We start from the raw sequence: 23,104 nt of genomic DNA, 5'->3' as shown, positions 1-23,104 counted from the left end.
AGTGGAAAGCAAATATTGGAAATGAAAAACTAAGTATAAATTGCATAATATTGAAAACATGAGTCATGATCATGCGACTTAAGGTTTTCTACTGTATTCCCAGTAGTTAAAATATTTTATTGACAATGTGGGCAGTAAACACGTAGTTACTCACATGGTGTCCTCTAATCAAATAATATATCAAAGCATTTAGTTTGCTACAGTAATGGAACATAAGTTGCAGTTTTTAAAGATGTGTTGTCTGGGAGTTTGAGCCAGGCTCAAAATAGATTCAAGATTCAATATTATGAAAAGATGTTTCATGCTATGATTGTCAAAGCATGTGTTATGAGTAAAGTAGTCAGCATTTTAGAAGTCTTAGGGTAAGTACACGAGGAAAAGTTTTACCAGGGTTATGAAGGAAACTAGAAAGGCATGCTCACTTAAAGTAGCAGAATGACTTTTCTCCTTTAGCTTATCTCACATTACATCCGTCTCCCCCACCATTGAGGCGAGCTCTTAGGAATGGGGGGCTAGAAATGAATGTTGGATGAACACAGTCTTCATATTAGATCAAAAGTGTACAGTCTTTTTAGATTATGCTGGCATTTGAGTTCAGCTTTTCATTTTTTTTCTGTATTTAACCCTTTGACTGTTTCGGCCGTATGTATACGTTTTTCGAGCCAGTGTTTCGGATGTATATATACATACTCAGTTCTAGCGGCTTCAAATCAAGCAGGAGAAAGCTGGTAGGCCCATATATGAGAGAATGGGTCTGTATGGTCAGTGTGCACTGTATAAAAAAAATCCTGCAGCACGCAGTGCATAATGAGAGAAAAAAAAATTTGAGGAAAAAAAAATTCGACCGTGTTTTTGGATTAAAACGACTTTGAGGTGTATTTTCCTATAGTATTTATGGTAGTATTCTCCTTTTCTTGGTATCATTTGATAGAATGGAAAACATATTACAGAAATAGAGATGATTTTGATTAGTTTCACGATGCAAACAACCTTGAAATTGAGCTCAAAGTAGCAGAAATGTTCGATTTTTAACAATATTCAAAAGTAAGCAAATCCCACTATACACGTTCAATACACGTCAACTGGGGAGTCTAATATTCTTTCACTAGTGCACTGATACTATTTATACCATTTTTACAATAATGCAGAAGTCAGCATAACAGTAAATCTTCTATTTTTTGTGTGAATAAAAAATCAAAATAGAAAACATGAGTAATATAAGAGGGGTCTGGAGACGTGACTAATGAACGGAGGATATTGTATTTTAGTGCGAAGAATGTCTGCATTGTTTATTCTGGACCCTATTTTGAAATTGGCATCTTTTTTAATTTGCGTGAAGTTGGCCAAATTGCCAATTTCTGACCACTTTATTGGGTAGTTAACCCGTAAACGGTCCAAATGTATATATACGTTTTACTGCTAGTGCCCCAAACGTATATACATGTTTTATTTTTCCTGCCTTCAAATTTGGCACGATTGGCCTGAGATGTCTTGTCAGCATAGAATGGGTCCGAACACTTAGTGTGCGCTGTATTAAAAAAATCTGGGACCACTTAGTACCTTGTGGGAACACCAGTTCAAATGAGCGCCAGCTAGAGCAAACAGCGCAGCAAACACCTGGGATTCACTGATGTCATGTAGTATTAACACTCCCATTTTAAGAGGAAAGTGATTTTGACCCTGAGTTTAGTGGCTTTGAGGTGGAGGTGGCCACAAGTGGTTGAGGAAATATCAAAAAACCTTAATAATAACCCATGTGCAATATTTGTGCAACACCCTTTCAGAATGTCTTGTAATCTATGTCCTAAGTCAGGAGAAACAATTCTGGCTGGCTGGCAGGGTGGCTGGCTGGCAGGGAGGCTGGCTGGCAGGGTAGCTGGTTGGCAGGCTGGCTGGCTGGCTGGCTAGCTAGCTAGCTGCATGATGGCCAGCTGTATGGTGGCCAGCTGTGTAGCTGGCCGGCTGCTGGCGGCCTGGCTCTGTTTGTCTGTCTGCATCTGTCTATCTGTCTCTATCTCTGTCTTTGTCTATCTTTGTCTCTATCTATCTGTTTCTGTCTATCTGTCTGTCTCTCTCTTTCTATCTGTCTGTCTATCTCTGTCTTACAGGTACACATAAATACACGTATACAGTGGACCCCCGCATAACGATATTAATCCGTTCCTGAGAGCTCATTGTTATGCGAAATTATCGTTATGCGAATGAATTTTCCCCATAAGAAATAATGGAAATCAAATTAATCCGTACAAGACACCCAAAAGTATGAAAAAAAAATTTTACCACATGAAATATACATTTTCCTACACACAAAGAGAAGGATACATGCACAATAGTAGAGTAGTACATGCACAATATATATTGTGCATGTACTACTCTACTAAATGAAGAATAAATGACACCTTTATTGAAGATGCAGCAATGACTGATGAGACACTGTATCCTGGGAGTGCCTTTTCCTTCTGAGTACTGTAGGTCCTGTTTGGCATTTTCTTCCAGAACAGGCCTTATCACACTGTGTATGCCACTACGATTCTTAAATCTCTCAAACCAACCTTTGCTGGCTTTAAATTCACCAATATGAGCACTAATTCCAGGCATTTTCCCCTGTTCACCTGGGTGTTAGTCGACTGGTGTGGGTTGCATCCTGGGAGACAAGATTAAGGACCCCAATGGAAATAAGTTAGACAGTCTTTGATGACACTGACTTTTTTGGGTTATCCTGGGTGGCTAACCCTCTGGGGTTAATTGTTTCTTGGTATTCTCAATAAGCCACACCAACAACGGTGCTACAGCAGCAGCAGCTGACAGTGCTACAGCAGCAGCAGCAGCTGACAGTGCTACAGCAGCAGCTGACAGTGCTACAGCAGCAGCTGACAGTGCTACAGCAGCAGCAGACGGTGCTACAGCAGCAGCAGACGGTGCTACAGCAGCAGCAGATGGTACTACAGCAGCAGCAGCAGCAGCTGACGGTGCTACAGCAGCAGCAGCAGCAGCAGCAGCAGCAGCAGCTGACAGTGCAGCAGCAGCAGCAGCTGACAGTGCAGCAGCAGCAGCTGACAGTGCTGCAGCAGCAGCTGACGGTGGTACAGCAGCAGCAGCAGCTGATGGTGGTACAGCAGCAGCAGCAGCAGCTGATGGTGCTACAGCAGCAGCAGCAGCAGCTGATGGTGCTACAGCAGCAGCAGCTGACAGTGCTACAGCAGCAGCAGCAGCAGCAGCAGTTGACCATGGTACCACAGTATTTCGATAATATTTCTCACCCTTTTTACCACAGGGTTGGCACTAGAAGCTTTCTTGGGGCCCATGGTCACTTATTTTACAGATAAAACCACCAAAAACACTGTAATAATACGAAATGTTCCGATTGTATGCTTGGATGTTACTGCGGAGGCTGGCTGGTAAACAATGCCTCCGTCGGAACATGTGAGGCTGGCTCAGGCCGCACATTAGACGCGTCTCGGACGAATAGCGTTGAGCGGGTTTTTTAGCGGTATGCGAGGCAAAATCTTAGCGATAAAATGTATCGGCATGCGGATTTAACGTTATGTGATGCCAACGGTATGCGGGGGTCAACTGTACATAGTGTAAATTACCTAGGATAACCCAAAAAATCCAAACAAAGTGCTATACTCTGCTTGAAGATGCGAGTAAAGGTGATGACAGTCTTGTGGCTCTCTCTGAAACAGAGAGAGAGACAGATAGACAGATAGACAGGGAGCTTGACAGACAGACATGTTTGTGTACCAGTGAAACAAAGGAGGGCGATGCTCATCAAATGTCACCTCTCTTCTTTTCTTATCTGCTGCACCCTCCCCTACCCTCCTGTATGCTCATCAAACGTCAGCTCTTATCAGATGTTATCTTATCATGTCACTGTCAGGGGTGGACTTTGTTTTTCATGCTTCAAGGGAACTTATTATTTTATTATTATTACATCTCCCCCCTCTCTTCCTCTTCCTCTTTCTCTTTCTCTTTCTCTTCCTCCTCCTCCTTCGTCTCATTATTATTAGTATGTACTTCCACATATCCAAAACATTGCTGGGACATATAAATACTTTATATATATTCCAAGACAATAGTAAATGGCTAAGGCAGGTGTAAATGTCCACCTGTCAGTGTGTTTGGGACAATGTGAGTACAATTTCAGTACCTAATACTAGTGTTAGAACAAAGATTGGTTATGAAATGACAAGAACTACTATAAATTGTAATTATCAGAACATGAAAATTATATAAAATATGAAAAATAGAAAAAAAGGTATATCGGCAACACTTTCGCAAGCTGCAGCGTTCCATGTTGCCGTCAGGTGATTCCCAAGTGCCAACTTTGCGGCCTCATATCTCGGTAAGTACTGACTCAAAAAAATTTTTTTTTTACCCTGTAACACTTAGAATTTTTTTTTTTTTTTTTTTTTTTTCCAAAATATTCGGGGCACTGGGGTAGTGAATGTATACATACGTTTGACCGTTTACGGGTTAAAATCGGTAAATGGGCGGTTTCTTGTACTCAATTGATAGAAAAAATGGAGTTCTAAAGAAGTAGCTATGAGTTTGGTTGACTGGAACAATGACATTGTCCGAAAATAGTGCTCAGTCGGCGAAATCGCCGATGCGTACATATCGCCAAGATTGCTAACTTCGCAGAGCGTAATTCCGTAAATTTTCTATCAGATTTCGTACTTCTGGTGTCATTATCATCGGGAAAAGGTTCTCTATCATTTCATAAGAAAAAAGTAATTTTTTTTTTTTTCCAAAATTTTTTCGACACCAGGAGACACCTCAGGATTTGGGGTTGCGACAGTCAAAAGGTTCAAGGGTTAATTTGTTATAATTTTATTACTGGGAAATATAAGGTATGTGATATGTAAATATTAAGATGTGTGTGTTTTCACACCATGAATTGTTGTTTTTCGAGTATCATGCTCTTTCTGGTGTTTAGCAAGGCTTATTCTGTGATCAATTTTTGCAGCACTTCTTTCTATCAGATTTTTTTTTTTTTTTTTTTTTTTTTTTTTAGGGGAACATGTTTTTTTTTTTTTTTCAAAATTTCACTTACTGCACTTGCTCTTTTAACACCTTGTATGCAACTACTGTATATTATTGAATTGCAGGATTTGTAAACACAGCTTTACTCTCTGCATTCAATGTTATTCTTACATTTTTTATGCTGCTATTTTCTTAATCACAGTCACCAGCATGAAGAAAAAGTGTAGAATTGAATGCCCAATCAGACTTGACTGTGTTGCTGCAGTGAATGAAAGACTTAGCAAGGCATATGTTTGAACCACCGCTTGTCACTTGTAAACAGAGAGACTGGTCCAGTGAGGGTACATAGGCTTCATTAGTCCTGGGTGTTAGAAGCAGTTTTAATTAAATGGTGTGCCACAACAATGAGGGATGATGGTATGGTTAACTGGGTATGGGTTGGAGTAATTTTTAAGATTAATCTATTTCTTTGGTTGAAGTGATACTGTTCCAAATAAATGAGGTGAGTGTTTTATTATTTTTATTTTTAAATATAATTTTTTACATTTTTATTATTATTTATTATTATTTTAATATTGTAGTTATTCCCTGCTTAATGGTCAGGATTAATTTCCGAGAAAGTGGATGGACAGCAAAAATTAACACTGTAATCTATTTTCCCATAGACACCACATTATAATTATAGATGCATTCCAGTACAATAATTTCTAGTATACTTCTCCCTTTTAAGTGTTGTATGTGTGTGAAATTGGCACCATAGTCTGTATTGGTAAATGATACTGTACAGTACAATAATGACAGTTCATGACAGTGCACTGTTATGAACCATACTGCATTGAAGCCTGAAGTCTTTACAAGCTTGCATAAATGTCAGGTCTTGCTTGTCTTTCCACAGGTTTTGTATGTGTATCATAATTTCACGATGAACCAGCAGGAACAGATTTGCAAAATTTGATATCCTGAGATGACATATCACTGTAATATTGTACAGTATGTCAAAAATGAATGAAAAGTTGTAATTGTAAAAACAATTTCTTGTAAATTAGGTGCAAATAAGTAAAGTTGCTTGGGTTAGCAGTCTGGGTCAGAGGTAGGCGCAGCCGCCATGCTAGTGAAGACTTGTATAATTCATGTTCCCACTGGCAGTTCTCTTTTCTGCCTCATTTTTGAATGATTGTTTGGTTTTTGAAAAAGAAAAAAAAAAGCTATACAGCTATTTTGATATAAAGATGATTTTAGGTCAGTTATTTCCTTCATAGTGGTGATACACTTCACAGGAGAAACTCCTGGTTTATGAATATTTATACTTAAGAACAATGTTCATAACCTAACATTTGAAAAATAGTTCTACAAATGTAGTTGCAAACATTTGACTATAGAATTCCTCTGTACTATTTTCTAAAGGAAAATGGGTTCCAAGTTACAAACTTGTTTTTAAGATATTCGCAGGAACAAAACTCATTAGTTGGAGATCCCCTGTATTATGTTGGACCATATATGTACTTGTGTCCTACATCAGTATGCAGTAAGATGTTTTCCTGTCTCTTGCCATATTCCTTCAAAAAGATATTCTCTAGATTGTTTGCAAAATCGCTGTAAATAATGATAATGTAATGGACATCTCATTTGGAAGCTGAATAAAAAGGCAACAAAAGTTGGTTACATCATAAAGTACAGTGGACCCCCGCTTAACGATCACCTCCCAATGCGACCAATTATGTAAGTGTATTTATGTAAGTGCGTTTGTACGTGTATGTTTGGGGGTCTGAAATGGACTAATCTACTTCACAATATTCCTTAAGGGAACAAATTCGGTCAGTACTGGCACCTGAACATACTTCTGGAATGAAAAAATATCGTTAACCGGGGGTCCACTGTATTAGGCTGTAGGCCAGGGTTCTCCAACCTTCACATTATGGGTGCCACATCGTATATTTTACACATTTTTTGCGGGCTAAAGAAAAAATTAGTCTTATAAATAAATATAAATGAATGAATAAAATTCAAATGAATGAATAAATGACTGAAATGAGGGTTTATTAGTCTTAGTATTTATAAGTATTTGAAGTTGTTGCATGTGGCTCATGGACCGCAGTTTGTCGACCCATCCTGTGTGCCATCAGTAAATAGTTCTGAATTGGCAGTTTTTGTTTGGGATGGTATATGGCCCTTAAAAAAAAAAGGCAAATTTATTTGTAAATATGCTTAATGATTTTTAAATATGCTTAATGATTTTTCAAAACTACTTTATGTATATTTTCTTAGAAGTGCCAATATTAATGCAATTAATGATATTTATAGATATGTGACTGCATCAGTGGGCAGTCAGCTGGTAGCTCAAATTCTTAAGACTAACCATCCTTAGAATTTGTCTGGAAATAGCTTGTATAGATTTTACACATCTCTCTTTTTTTTTTTTTTTTTTTTTTTTTTGGCTAATTTTTCCTGTGAAAATCAATGTTAACACGATCACAACAATATTTTAGGAAATATGGGCATTGTCCTTTCTTAGGGTCGGTTTGCATTGCTTCACTTTCATTTGCCAGGTTTACAAAGTGAAATGGGTGGACTCACTGGCACTCCAAATCCAGTAACTTGCACCACCTTGGCAGGTGAGCCTGGCCTCTGCAGGTGCTCATTTGTTCCCCTTGAATGGCATGGATCCAATTATCTGGTGCGAGAGGCCTCTTAACCCTTTCACTGTCGGTCCTGTAATATTACAGCTTGCAAGCCAGTGTCGGTCGCATAATACTACACCAAAATTCTAGCAGCTTCCAATCTTGCGGGAGAAAGCTGGTAGGCCTACATGTACTTTAAGAGAATGGGTCTGAGTGGTTAGTGTGTGCAGTATAAAAAAAATCCTACAGCATACAGTACAAAATGAGGAAAAAAAAAAACTCCAATGGTGTTTTTGGCTTAACCCTTTCACTGTCGGTCCCATGATATTACGGCTTGCAAGCCATTGTCGGTCCCGTAATATTAGGCCAAAATTCTAGTGGCTTCAGATCTTGAGGAAGAAAGCTGGTTGGCCTACTTATGAGAGAATTGGTCTTGAGTGGTCAATGTGCACAGTATAAAAAAAATCTTGCAGCACACAGTGCATAATGAGAAAAAAAAAATCCAACTGTGTTTTTGATTTAAAACACTGATTTTGCTGTGTATATTTGTATGGTATTTATGGTTGTATTCTCGTTTTCTTCGTCTCATTTGATAGAATGGAAGATATATGACAGAAATAGAAATGATTTCGAGTAGTTTATAGACTACAAGTACAGTGGTCCCTCAATAATCGTCCGGCCTGAAAGTCGTCCATTTCGGAAATAATCCTGTTTTTTCGTCAAAATATTGGCTCGCAAATGGTCCGGTAACTCGCTAATAGTCCTAATAGTCCTTCGTCCCGGACACATACTCACGCTCTGAGCCGCCTCGGCCTTTCCTTCCCAGCCAGTGTGCCATTGTTTACCAGTGAGTGACGGTCCCCTCACATGCTCCTATGAAATATTTCATAATATTCCATGGATTTTAGTGCTTGCAAGTGCTAAATAAGCTATCATGGCTCCAAATAAAGCTTCTAGTGCCAGCCCTTTGGTAAAGAATGTGAGAAACACATAATTTATGAAAAAGTTTGTAGAAAAATGCAAAGATGGTGGTGGTAGAGTGGAAGCAGTTGTGTTAGTGGTTGATGAACATAAGAAAGGAGGATCACTGCAGCAGGTCTGTTGGCCCATGCTCGGCAGATCCTTTACAATTCATCCCACTAACGAAACATTTTCCCAACCCAGTCCTCAATGCTACCCAAAAAATAAGCTCTGATAACTCTATCCACTCATTTGCAAGTCCCAAATGAGTGGATAGAGTTATCAGAGCTTATTTCCTGGGTAGCATTGAGAACTGGGTTGGGAAAATGTTTCGTTAGTGGGATGAATTGTAAAGGACCTGCCAAGCATGGGCCAACAGGCCTGTTGCAGTGATCCTCCTTTCTTATGTTCATCAACCACTAACACAACTGCTTCCACTCTACCACCACCAGCTTTGTATTTTTCTACAAACTTTTTCATAAATTGTGTTTCTCACATTCTTTACCAAAGGGCTGGCACTAGAAGCTTTCTTTGGTGGTAGAAGGTAGTAGTGATGGTGGTAGAAGGTAGTAGTGATGGTGGTAGAAGGTAGTAGTGATGGTGGTAGAAGGTAGTAGTGATGGTGGTAAGAGTTGTAATAGTGGTAGAAGGTCGTAGTGATGGTGGTAGTGGGTTCCTTCTTTAGTGGTTCAGCGATTCTACCAACTCCTCCAATGTTGTTGGAGTTATATAGGGCTACAAAAACCACCGCCGACTCAGCTGCTGTTTCACCACCATTATGGACGGCTTACACTCAGTGGCCCTTATATACCCAACAACAACACAACACCTCTCGTGACATACGTAATGACTTATTTTATTCATTCTAGAGTATATTCCATGTTTCTATGTTATTAATATTGTTTATTATGTCATATTAGTTGAATTGTGATAGATAAATAAGCCATAGAGTTGATATTAGTGTCATATTCTCCAACAATAAACTTGCCATCCCTCCCTCACACAAACAAATAGCCAACAAGAACATAACAATGGAAGAACACTGCAGGTCTACTGGCCCATACAAGGCAGGTCCTTATAAAAATGACCTCCACCCAAAGCTACCCAAGAATTTACTCCCGTACCCCATGACAAATCAAACTCAGCTCCTCCAACTCGTATATTTGTCCAATCTCTTCTTAAAGCTACCCAAGGTCCTAGCCTCGATCACCCTACTGGTAAATGTGATGTTAAATAAGAACTTAAGAAAGTAGGAACACTGGAACAGGCCTGCTGGCCCATACTAGGCCGGTCCTTCACAAATCCAACCCACTAACAGAACAAATGCTACCCAAGCAATAAACTCAGGTGCAAATCCGACTCAAATCCAGCCCCTTTCACTCGTGTCTTTATCCAACCTAAATTTGAAACTACCCAAACCATAGCTTTTAGAACATTGGAAAGGAGGAACACTGCAATAAGCCTGTTGGCCCATACTAGGCCAGTCCTTCACAAATCCAACCCACTAACAGAACGAATGCTACCCAAGCAATAAGCTCAGGTGCAAGTCCGACTCAAATCCAACCCCTCTCACTCGTGTATTTATCCAACCTAAATTTGAAACTACCCAATGTTGTAGCTTCGATCACCCTACTAGGCAGACCGTTCCACTCATCAACTACCCCTATTACCAATGTTTATTTATACATTTTATTAGTGCCCTAGAGTCCTTATGGAGGGGGATTTCCCTTCCAAATAACCTCTCTTCCCTCTCTCCTCATCCCTGTCTTCCATTCATCAACAACAGCCTTCAATAAAGATAACTGTCATGTTGAATGTTCATTCTCTTGTGCATGTAAATCTATCTTTTAGGTAAAAAAAAAAAAAATTGTTGATACTTCTGGGTGTCTGGAACGAATTAATTGGATTTACATTATTTCTTATGGGGAAAATTGATTCGAAAATCATCCATTTCAATAATAGTCCCACTTCCAGGAACGGATTATGGATGATTATTGAGGGACCACTGTACCTTGAAATTGAGCTCAAAGTAGTGGAAATGTTCAATTTTTGCCGATGTTCAAGAGTAAATAAATCACGTCATGTGTCCAATACACGTCAACTGGTGGGTTTAACATGCCTTCATAAATGTGCTGATATTATTTATACCATTTTTACATAATACAGTAGTCTGAATAACAGTAAATCTTCTATTTTTTTGTGTGAATAAAATTTCAAAATGGAAAGCAAGCGTAATATAAGAGGGGCCTGGAGACAAGGCTAATGAACAGGGAAAACATTATTTTAGTCCTATGAATGTTAGTATTGTTAATTCTAGACCCTATTTTGAAATTGGTATTATGTGAATTGTGTATGAAATTGGCCAAATTACCAATTTCTGATCACTTTATTGGTAGTTGAAACCGTTAAACGGGTAGTTTCTTGTACTCAGTCAATAGAACAAATGAAGCTCTAGTGAAATAGCTATGAGTTAGTGACTGGAACAATGAAATTGGCCGAAAATAGGGCTCAAAGTGGGTGAAATTGCCGAGGCTGCTAAATTTGTGAGCGTAATTCCGTAAGTTTTCCATCAGTTTTCATACTTTTGGCGTCATTACAATCAGGAAGAGATTCTCTATCATTTCATAAGGATTTTTTTTTTTTTAAGTTCTTCGACACATTGGAAGTTTGTGAGCAGGAGTCTGACAGTGAAAGGGTTAAATGGGGAGGTAGTTGCTAAACAAATTTATTATATGAATAATTTCTAAGTGGGCAATAACTGCATTATTACTGCACTATTATAATAATAATAACTTTATTATTTATTATGTTTATAATATTTATATTTATTATTAATTTTTTAGTGAACTAGTATTTTATTTCTTTATTGTACAGTATTGTATTGTAATTTCAAATTTCGAGGTCAGAATCTGAAAGCATTATCTTTGTTATTCAAACATTTCCAAATTGGAGAGATTCCAAATTAAAGTTTGGAATTTTCACCTTTAATCCAAAAATTATGAATTTTATAGATTTCAAAATAAATTTACTTTAATAATTTTGGAGAATTCTGTATACCAGAGAGTTGTGAATGAGAAAAAATGTACAAAATTCCTAACTCATATCTTGACTTCATGTTTCTTGCACTTGTATGATTTGATATTGAAGAAACAAAATTGACTTCATAGATGATTGAAAATATACAGTACTGTAAATGTTGCTATTTTAGTTATTAATCTGTGACCCATTATCTGTTTACTTGTTATAGACCATTAAAATATCAAACAAGATAGGAGTGGCGAGTCATTGCTTTTGTCATACAGGTCCGGGGATTGAACCTTGTGCCGGGATAGAATAAAAAAAACAGTCTATTAAACTTGCTTTCTCAATCAGGAAAAAATACACTGAAATAAATGACCTAATTATTGGGATGAATTTACCTTGTATAGCAGTTTAATTACCACATACGTGTACATGTATACTGGAGTTACTTTGGGTTGATATTTTATGAGGTTTTAAACCTTTTAGATATTTTTTAAACGAGTACATAAAGCTTACTAAACATTGCATTATGTGCTCACTTTGGTAAGTATAGGACTTGTACAGTTTTCAGCTATTGAAGAAAATTAATTTTGTATTTAATGTATTGTGATGAGATGATTTAATAATGTGATTGGTTATGTAATTTATTATGTAACTTGAACTTCATCAAAATATACATTTTGTGTAAGAGAGGTTTATTATTAAATTGTAGGTTTTGTGTATTTATGAAGGATGATACATTGCTTATTCTCCTAGTCCTTCATTGTTTTTACCAAAGTTAGCCAATTTAAATTTTTTTTTTTATGTACTGTAAACATACTGTTTATAGTATAGTATGTTTGTGTGTATAATTTATATTTTTATACACATGTTATATATTTTATTTTTATTTTTTTCATAATTTCAAATGCAGACCTCATAAGATAATGATTTAACTTTTATCCTGAAACAAGCAAAAAATGATTTGAATTTACAGTATATTTTGAATAATAAGTCATAAAGATGCACTTCAAATTTTATAGTTTGTTATTGCACATTCACAGACGGATGCAGAGGACTTGGTAAGGCGATTATCCAAAGCCATTTGCATTGTTTGGTTATAGCTGTGTTGATGCATGTTCAGTGTTTATCTCTACCAGAGGTTGCTATGTAAGTCTCTCCACACATCGACATGTTCTTGCTTCTATTGTTGTTGTTATCGTTGTTAAAATCGTTGAGATTTGCGTAGCAAATTAATGGTTCCTTTAGATCATGGAAATATAACTCATTAATTTGTATTGCTAGTGAAAATTGCCCTAATATAAGCATTTACTCGAAATAATATAAACTTGTATCCCTTGTAATTCTTGCAATTTTTTAGTTGGTATGTATATACATGCCAACTATTTTTGTTTTACTACTGATGTGAATATTCAGTTCATTACTCACATCACTGGAATTTTCATTGTAAAAAAGTTTTATGACTTAAATTCTGGTGTCTAGTTTTTGCCCCTGGAATACTGTATTGAATGAACAATAAATGATGTCTTATGTCAGTTTCCAAGTGTGACTACCAGAACTGCCTATAGGAAAGTAACTCGTCAAACTGTGTATTCTTTTGAAGCTTTTTTTTTTTTTTCACGTTGAGTTAGTCTTGCTGAGAAAATTGCACTGTCATTACAGTATATTTCTGCACACAGCACATGTAGTATTAGCCACATGCACTTTAAAAGACCTTGCACCAAGTTTTGCACAGCTGTATATATTTGTTGTCTGATTGAAATTAATTTAGCACAATGTACTTATGGCTTAAACTGATAACTTTATATGTTTTTAAAAGAATATTTTTCATAATACATGCACTCACATTTGTGTGCTTGTACATACATATACACTCACATGAAGTAGGTAATTATACACATGCAGTACTTGCATATTAGTGGAATATTCTTTCTTGTGTTTCTCATAATATGGGGTAAATATGTATTGTGACCTCTGATCCATCGCAGTCTCTCCTAAAATGTTATTTGGCTCTGATTGTACATTTTTTAATTTTATTAGGATGCAGGCATTATAATCCATGTGGTAACAAACTTACACACAGGATATTAAGCACTCATATTATTTAAAAATTTGTGAGTTTTAACTGAGTATCAGAGTTGAAAATTACAAAGTGATTCAGGTTTATAATTATGGGTCATGTTGAACTTGGTTATAACTTTTTTTTATCTTCATATTTTTTAATATTTTTTGTTATTAAATTTTGTGCATAATTTATCTCATTAACTCAAGGCACTACAGTAGGAAGATTGTTTTTACTAGTGATGGATCATGCTTTGCCAACACTTACAGTGCAGTTCCATATAATTAAAATGAATGATCATAGGTACACTACTGAAATGTTTGTGTTGATATGTTTATCACATTGTACTCCATGCTTTCATCTCTGTCTGGTTTTCACTTGTGTTGATTACTCATGTCTCTTGTGTGAAGGCATTTATTCATCATATTTACCAGTTCGTGCTTTTTTATCGAAGATCAGTATTGAGAAGCCTGTGTAATGGATTGTACTATCGTTCACAGTACTGAGGATATGGTCACCCTAGTGTGATAATTTGCTTCACATTTCCAAAGCAGCAGCAGTAATAGCTAGATTACATTAAAACAGACCTCGCTCATTCTTTCTTGCAAGCTATTATATTATCGAAGGGTGTGAGTAATGATTAAGGAATGTTAAATAAGAAGACAACCCTCACTCATTCTTATCACAAATGACTATCAGAATAAACCAATAATGCTAATGAATGTTTGTCACCTAAATTTGAGCAACTGTTCCTTGGGTTGTTTAGTCTTGACACTTGAAGCTGTATAGAGGATTGATACTGGAAATGTTTAGTGAAGCTTAAGCATACACCAATCTACTTTTAGTTTAGGAAAACAGTCATCTAGTTGAGTGACACAAAGTATTAGCTACAGTAGTTATTTTATATTTGAGTGAACATTAAATTTTTTGTAAAATGGATAGTATTTTGTGGAATATAGAAATGGAGTTTTAACTTTTTTTAATTAATTGATTGAAAATTTTCCTTAGCTGATTATGTACAACTTGTTTACCCATGTACGATAATTAATAGTACAACAGCCATTTCTGTTATAAAGACTTGAAATGCTGGAGTAAAATGTCAAATATATCTCCTGTTTGCCTTCACTCTTCTCAGTTTTTTGCTACATCAGTGGGTTGTCCTTTTCAGAGAGATCATGTGTTTAGATAAATTTAACAAAAATCAATGATTGCTGCATGTGGTAATCAGGCAGAAATGTCACAACAAAGAATAGCTTTAATTTAGGTTTCCTATCTCATTTGTGCTAAATGTATGATTGTTGAATGTGACATACAGCTTGATGCTTTGTTGATGAGTTCTACTGAATTCATCACATTCCCTAAAATTTTAGGATTTGTTCCCAAAGGATGGGTTTAAACCTAAATTTTAATAGATCTTGGAGTTTACCTTGATGTTTTTGTGGCTGAAACCATTTACTACCATAAATCTGTTGGAGGAAAATTCCTTATACAGTAGGGCCCCACTTACATGGCAAGTTAGGTTCCAGGCTACTGCCAGAGAGCAGAATTCGCTGGAAAGCAGAACACCATTTTTTTCCACTTATAAATGCATATAAATGCCAGATAACAAGTTTACACTAACATATATTAAGTTAGCAATAGAACTAGGTATTAAAAACAATAAAAAGTATAATAAACACACACAGTGCACCCATTACTTATTGAAAATATTTGTAGCCTTAATGTAGGGTGAGAGGTGAGTTTTATTTGTAGGATGTTAAGTTTGGGAGGTATTGTAGCCAGCCAGGTCAGCCCACCCCACCCACATGTAATATACTACAGGTCCGCCATCACAAATCCGGCAATCAGTTATTCGGTTCCTTCAGTTATTCGGCACTAATTTTGGTTAGCATAATTTCAAATTTCCAGGGTCGCCACACCAACCTGCTGGTACTGTTTGGTGGTGCTACTTGCTGCATAAGTCATTCCAATTTCTTTTTCTCCATTTATTGTTTTAACCTGCTTGCTTTTAGCCCTACCCATGGTTCCAATGAATAAAAGAAATGCTTCTCATTATGTAAAGCACCTACACAGTACATTATTCATTAAAGATAAGGTGGCTTTGAAGCCACTGTCGGTTGCCATGAGCTCAGTCTCATGAAGCAGGAGAATGTGCTTTATTATTACGCTAATATCAACACTACAGCTTATTTGCCTATCACAATTGATCTAATATGACATAAGAAACAATATAAATAACATAAAACATGGTAAATACTCCAGAATGAATAATATTTGGCATAACACCGAGCAGTTCGACAGAGTTATGAAGAGGATATGGTAAACAAATACCATTCTCCTATCCTTGTCTTGGGGGCTTACATTAGAGAAAACGGAGTATAGCACAGGGCTAACTATGATATACACTCATACTCCACCATAAACATGAAACAAAAAAGTTATTTTCTCTCTATAGATTATCACACATAGCAGCATATGTGTAGAGAACCTAGGATAACCCCAAAAATGTCAACGTGGCTTACTTTTAGTACCTGGCTTGGGTTAGCCATATATGATTTTTGGTAAATATTCGATTCCCAGCCAGGGTAGAAACATTAGGTGTGTTTCTTTACACCTGTTGTCTATGTTTACCCATCAGTAAATGGGTACCTGGGTGTTCGTCGACTAGTGTGGGTTTTATTCTGGGACACTGACCTAATTTTCTTGAAATACTCAGCATAACAAGTGCCTTTCTATACATTAGTATGTCACTGATGTCAGCTAGGCCTGTATACCTTGTACATGTACGTGTAGTAAATAAAGATATTATTATTATTATTATTATTATTATTATACTATTATTATTATTTTCTCAGTTGTTTGTTGGGTTATCTTATTCAAACTTGGGCAATGTATGATGGAAAGATACTTCTTCACGTACACCAAAAATGAAAGAAATCAGACCATAAATAGCAGAGATCACTTCTCAGCCATTAGCGGCTGCTTAGTGATATATTTTTGTATGGTTGTTATGGTTATATTCTCATTTTTTCGGTCTCATTTGATAGAATGAAAGATATATTACAGAAATAGATATGATTTTGATTGCTTTCGTGACGAAAAGTACCTTGAAATTGCACTCACAGTAGCGAAAATGTTCTATTCTTCAGCGAAGCTCAAGAGTAAACAAATGACATCACCGTCCAATACCTGTCCGCCTGCCAGTCTAAATTCCAGTACGGAGTCAAGAATGGATTGACATTATTTATACAATTATTACAATAATGCAGTAGTCTGCATAACAGTAAATCTTCTGTTTTTTTTTTTTTTTTTGTGAATAAAAATTCCAAATGGTAAGCAAGAGTAATTAATATAAGAGGGGCCTGTAGCTGTGACTAATGAACAAAGAAAATGTTATTTTAGTGCCAGGAATGTCTGCATTGTTTATTCTGGACCCTATTTTGAAATTGGCATTGTTGAAATTTGTGTGAAATCGGCCAAATTGCCAATTTCTGACCACTTTATTGGGTAGTTGAAATAAGTGAATGGGCGGTTTCTTGTACTCAGTTGACAGACTAGAAGTAAACAAGTTTATTTAGGTATACACAAATACAGTTACATAGATTATCATACATAGTGTATATATAGAGAACCTAGGATAACCCAGAAAAGTCAGTGACTTATTTCCAGTACCTAGCTTGGGCTTGCCATATATGATTTTTGGTAAATATTTTTTTTTCTCGGTTGTTTGTTGGGCTATCTCATTGAAACTTGGGCAATGTATGATGGAAAGATGCTTCTTAACGTACAACAAAAAAAAAGATGGACGATAAATAAGGGAGTTGACTTCTCAGCCATTAGCCGCCTCTTTGCAGTATATTTTCGTATGGTTTTTATGGTTGTATTTTCATTTTTTGGACTCATTTGATAGAATGGAAGATATATTACAGAAATAGACATGATTTTGATTGCTTTCATGACGAAAAGTACCTTGAAATTGAGCTCAAAGTAGCAGAAATGTTCGATTTTTGCCGATGTTCAATGAACTGTGTAAGTCAAGTTGGTTAATTTTATTAAGTGTATTCTAACCTAACCACTCTGTAATTCGACAAACTCAGTAATCCGGCACACTACAGGTCCCAATGATGCCGGATTTGTGATGGAGGACCTGTACCACATTTAAGTAAACCGCCCCAGAGCGATTACTGTACATATACAGTACATTAAAAAGAAAGATGAAAAGAGTGGTGAGAGAGTGCAAAAGGAGAGTGGATGATAGAGTGGGAGAGGCACTGTCAAGAAATTTTAATGAAAATAAGAACAAATTTTGGAGCGAGTTAAAGAAGTTAAGAAAGCCTAGGGAACGAATGGATTTGTCAGTTAAAAACAGAGTAGGGGAGTTAGTAGATGAGATGGAGGTATTGGGTAGATGGCGAGAATATTTTGAGGAACTTTTAAATGTCGACAAAGAATGGGAGGCGGCAATATCATGCACTGACCAGGGAGGTATACCATCTTTAAGGAGTGAAGAAGAGCAGGATGTGAGTGTGGGGGAGATGCGTGAGGCATTACGTAGAATGAAAGGGGGTAAAGCAGCTGGAACTGATGGGAGCATGACAGAAATGTTAAAAGCAGGGGGATATATAGTGTTGGAGTGGTTGCTATTATTGTTTAATAAATGTATGAAAGAGGGAGGGTACCTAGGGATTGGCAGAGAGCGTGTATAGTCCCTTTATATAAAGGGAAGGGGGGCAAAAGAGATGGTAAAATTTAGAGGAATAAATTTACTAAGTATACCAGGAAAAGTGTATGGTAGGGTTATTATTGAAAGAATTAGAGGCAAGACAGAATGTAGAATTACAGATGAACAAGGAGGTTTTAAAGTGGGTAGGAGATGTGTGGATCAAGTGTTTACATTGAAGCATATATGTGAACAGTATTTAGATGAAGGTAGGGGAGTTTTTATTGCATTTATGGATTTAGAAAAGGCATATGTTAGTGGATAGGGGAGCAATGTGGCAGATGTTGCAAGTATATGAAATGCTGTTAAGAGTTTTTATGAGGATAGTGAGGCTCAGGTTAGGGTGTGTAGAAGAGGGGGGACACTACTTTCCGGTAAAAGTAGGTCTTAGACAGGGGTGTGTAATGTCACCATGGTTGTTTAATATAGTTACAGATGGGATCGTAAAAGAAGTAAATGCTAGGGTGTTTGGGAGAGGGGTGGGATTAACCCTTTCAGGGTCCCCAGGCCCTCTCCAAAACTTGTTCTCAGGGTCCCCAAATTTAAAAAAAAAAAAGGTAGAGAATCTTTTCCCAATCATAATGACACCAAAAGTATGAAATTTGATGGAAAACTTACGGAATTATGCTCTCGCGAAGTTAGTGGTCTCGACGATGTTTACGCATCGGCGATTTTGCCCACTTTGAGCCCTATTTTCGGCCAATTCCAGTGTACTAGTCGACAAAAATCATAACTATTTCGCTAGAACTCAATTTTTTTTCTATTGAATGAGTACAAGAAACCACCCATTTACCAATTTCAACTATCCAATAAAGTGGTCAGAATTTTGCCAATTTCACACAAATTTCAAAAGATGCCAATTTATGAATAGGGTCCAGAATAAACAAGAAAGACATTCCTGGCACTAAAATAACAAGTTCTCTGTTCATTAGTCACATCCCCAGGCCCCTCTTACATTTATTTGGCTTTCCACTTTGAATTTTTATTCTTACAAAAAATAGAAGATTTACTGTTATGCAGACTACTGCATTAGTGTAGAAATGGTATAAATAATATCAGCGCACTCGTGAAAGAATATTAGACTCGCCAGTTGATGTGTATTAAACGCTTGGCATGATTTGTTTACTTTTGAACTTTCGTAAAAATCGAACATTTCTGCTACTTTGAGGTCAATTTCAAGGTACTTTTCATTGTAAAACCAGTCAAAATCAGCTCAATTTCTGTAATATGTCTTCCATTCTATAAAATGAGACCAGGAAAACTAGAATACAACAACAAATACCATACGAAAATACAGTGCAAAGTTGCTGTTTTATTCCAAAAACACGGTCAAAGTTTTTTTTTTCTCATTATGCACTGTGTGCTGCAGGATTTTTTTTTATACTGTGCACACTGACCACATAGACCCATTCTTTCATATGTATGCCTACCAGCTTTCTCTCACTAGATTTGAGGGTGCTAGAATTTAGGCGTACTAGTACGCCAAAAACCCTGGGGCGTAAGCCGTACTTGTACGGCCGAAACCCTGAAAGAGTTAATTTATGGGGAATCAAATACAATATGAGAAGTCACACAGTTACTATTTGCTGATGATACTGTGCTCATGGGAGATTCTAAAGAAAAATTGCAAAGGTTAGTGGATGAATTTGGGAATGTGTAAAGGTAGAAAGTTGAAAGTGAACATAGAAAAGAGTAAGGTGATGAGGGTATCAAATGATTTAGATAAAGAAAAATTGGATATCAAATTGGGGAGGAGTAGTTTGGAAGAAGTGAATGTTCTCAGATATTTGGGAGTTGACGTGTCAGCGAATGGATTTATGAAGGATGAGGTTAATCTTAGAATTGATGAAGAGAAAAAGGTGAGTTGTGCATTGAGGTATATGTGGAGGCAAAAAATGTTATCTATGGAGGCAAAGAAGGGAATGTATGAAAGTATAGTTGTACCAACATTCTTATATGTGTGTGAAGCTTGGGTTGTAAATGCTGCAGCAAGGAGGCAGTTGGAGGCAGTGGAGTTGTCCTGTCTAAGGGCAATGTGTGGTGTAAATATTATGCAGAAAATTCGGAGTGTGGAAATTAGGCGAAGGTTTGGAGTTAAAGTATTAGTCAGAGGGCTGAAGAGGGGTTTTTGAGGTGGTTTGGTCATTTAGAGAGAATGGATCAAAGTAGAATGACATGAAGAGCGTATAAATCTGTAGGGGAAGGAAGGCGGGGAAGGGGTTGGGCAAGGGGCTTGGACTTCCAGCAAGCGTGCGTGAGCGTCTTAGATAGGAGTGAATGGAGACGAATGGTATTTGGGACCTGACGAGCTGTTGAAGTGTGAGCAGGGTAATATATAGTGAAGGGATGCAAGGAAACTGGTTATTTTATATAGCCAGACTTGAGTCCTGGAAATGGGAGGTACAGTACAGTGCCTGCACTTTAAAGGAGGGGTTTAGGATATTGGCAGTTTGGAGGGATATGTTGTGTATCTTTATATGTATATACTTCTAAACTGTTATATTCTGAGCACCTCTGCAAAAACAGTGATTATGTATGAGTGAGGTGAAAGTGTTGAATGATGATGAAAGTATTTTCTTTTTGGGGATTTTCTTTCTTGTTGGGTCACCCTGCCTCGGTGGGAGATGGCCGACTTGTTAAAAAAAAAAAAAATACAGTACATTAATTATCTTAAAATATTTGTAGCCTTGACCATTTGACTGTCACAAGCCCTTTTTCTGAAACTGTCATTCTATGTCGAAAAATTGTTTGGAAAAAAAAAAAATATTTTTTTCTTATGAAATGATAGAGAATCTTTTACCAATGGTAATGACACCAAAAGTATGAAATTTCGTTGAAAACTCAGGGAATTACTCTTCCGCGAAGTTAGCGGTCTCGGCGACATATACGCATCAACGATTTCGCCGACTTTGAGCCCTATTTTTAGCCAATTCTGTTGTTTCAGTTGACCAAACTCATAGATATTTCTTTAGCACTCCATTTTTTCTATCAATTGAGTACAAGAAACTGCCCATTTACCAATTTGAACTACCCAATAAAGTTGTCAGAAATTGGCAATTTGGCCAATTTCATGCAAATTAAAAAAGATGCCAATTTCAAAATAGTCCAGAATAAACAATGTAGACATTCTTGGCACTAAAATAACATATCCTCTGTTCATTAGTCATGTCACTAGGCCCCTCTTATATTACTATTGCTTTCCGTTTTGATTTTTTATTCATACAAAAAAATAGAAGATTTACTGTTATGCAGACTACTGCATTATCGTAAAAATGGTATAAATAACATCAGTGCACTAGTGAAAGAATATTAGACTACCCAGTTGACGTGTATTGGATGTGTGGTGTGATATTCTTATTTTTGAATATTGGTAAAAATCGAACATTTCCGCTACTTTGAGCTCAATTTCAAGGTCGTTTTCATCGTGAAACTAATCAAAATCATCTCTGTTTCTGTAATGTGTGTTCCATTTTATCACATGAGACCATGAAAACGAGAATAAAACGATAATTACTATACAAAAATACACCTTAAAGTCTGCGTTTTAATCCAAAAAAAAAGGTCGGATTTTTTTTTCTCATTATGCATCGCGTGCTGCAGGATTTTTTTTATATGGTGCACACAGACCCATTCTCTCACATGTGGGCCTACCAGCTTTCTCCTGCTTGATTTGAAGTCGCTAGAATTACGTATTGAGTATATACATGTATACGTCCGAAGCACTGTCTTGTAAGACGTATATTATACGGCCAAAACAGTCAAAGGGTTAATGTAGGTTGAGAGTTGAGTTTTATTTGTAGGAAGTCATGTTTGGGAAGTATGGTAGCCAGCCAAGGCAGCCCTCCCCGCCCCACCCCACTAACATGTACGTCATTCCACCAATCACTCCTCTTTCCTCCTGCACCCACCCTCCTATAGCCACAAACTTCTGCCTCACATTCTAATACTGCATTTTTAAAACTATTACAACTCTCTTCACCCCCCCACCCCACCCCCCCACACACACACTACTCATACTTTCACTAGCCCACGTTTCTGCCAATAGTTGCTCATATCTCGCCCTAATTTTCTCCTCCCTTAGTTTATACACTTTCACTTCTCTCTTACTTGCTGTTGCCATTTTCCTTTTGTCCTATCTAAATCTTACTCTCACTGTAGCTACAACTAAATAATGGTCCAATATAATCATTTGCCCCTCTATAAACATGTACATCCTGAAGCCTACCCATTAACCTTTTATCCACCAATACATAATCTAACAAACTACTTTCATTATGTGCTATGTCATACCTTGTATACTTATTTATCCTCTTTTTCATAAAATATTTATTATAGGTTGGCCATAACTAATCTGGCATCATTGGGACCTGTAGTGTACCAGATTAGTGAGTTTGCTAGATTACAGAGCAGTTAGGTTAGAATACACTTAACCCTTTCATGGTCCATGCCGGCTCACTCTGAAAAGCTGTGAGCGGTAAATTTGGGCCTAGATATGAGAGAATACATCTATGTAGTATGTGTGCACCACATTAAACAAATCCTGCAGCACACAGTGCATAATGAGAGAAACAAACTGAGACCGTAATTTTTTATTAAAACGGCAACTTTGCAGTGTTTTTTCATGTTTTTTATAGTTGTATTTACGATTTCTTGGTCTCACTTGATAGAATGGAAGATATATTACAGAAATAGATGATTTTGATTGGTTTTAGTACTGAAAATGATTTGAAACTGAGC

General features: G+C 36.9%; 1 protein-coding gene across 12 annotated transcripts in view; it reads left to right on the top strand.

Annotated features, from left to right (window-relative positions):
- The window catches only part of Csp (Cysteine string protein), a 338,068-nt gene that overhangs the window by 126,438 nt on the left and 188,526 nt on the right, over positions 1 to 23,104 (top strand). For 3 of the 12 annotated variants that reach the window (XM_070082888.1, XM_070082892.1, XM_070082895.1), the window contains exon 5: positions 12,629 to 12,646. The exons of the other annotated variants lie outside the window; for them this stretch is intronic. In XM_070082888.1, the coding sequence (XP_069938989.1) occupies positions 12,629 to 12,646 (18 nt within the window). The remainder of the gene's footprint in view (positions 1 to 12,628; positions 12,647 to 23,104) is intronic. 12 annotated transcript variants of the gene reach the window in all.

This window comes from Cherax quadricarinatus, chromosome 8, assembly GCF_038502225.1.
Source record: "Cherax quadricarinatus isolate ZL_2023a chromosome 8, ASM3850222v1, whole genome shotgun sequence".
NCBI classification, from domain to species: domain Eukaryota; kingdom Metazoa; phylum Arthropoda; class Malacostraca; order Decapoda; family Parastacidae; genus Cherax; species Cherax quadricarinatus.
This window is presented reverse-complemented; position numbering and strand designations above follow the sequence as displayed.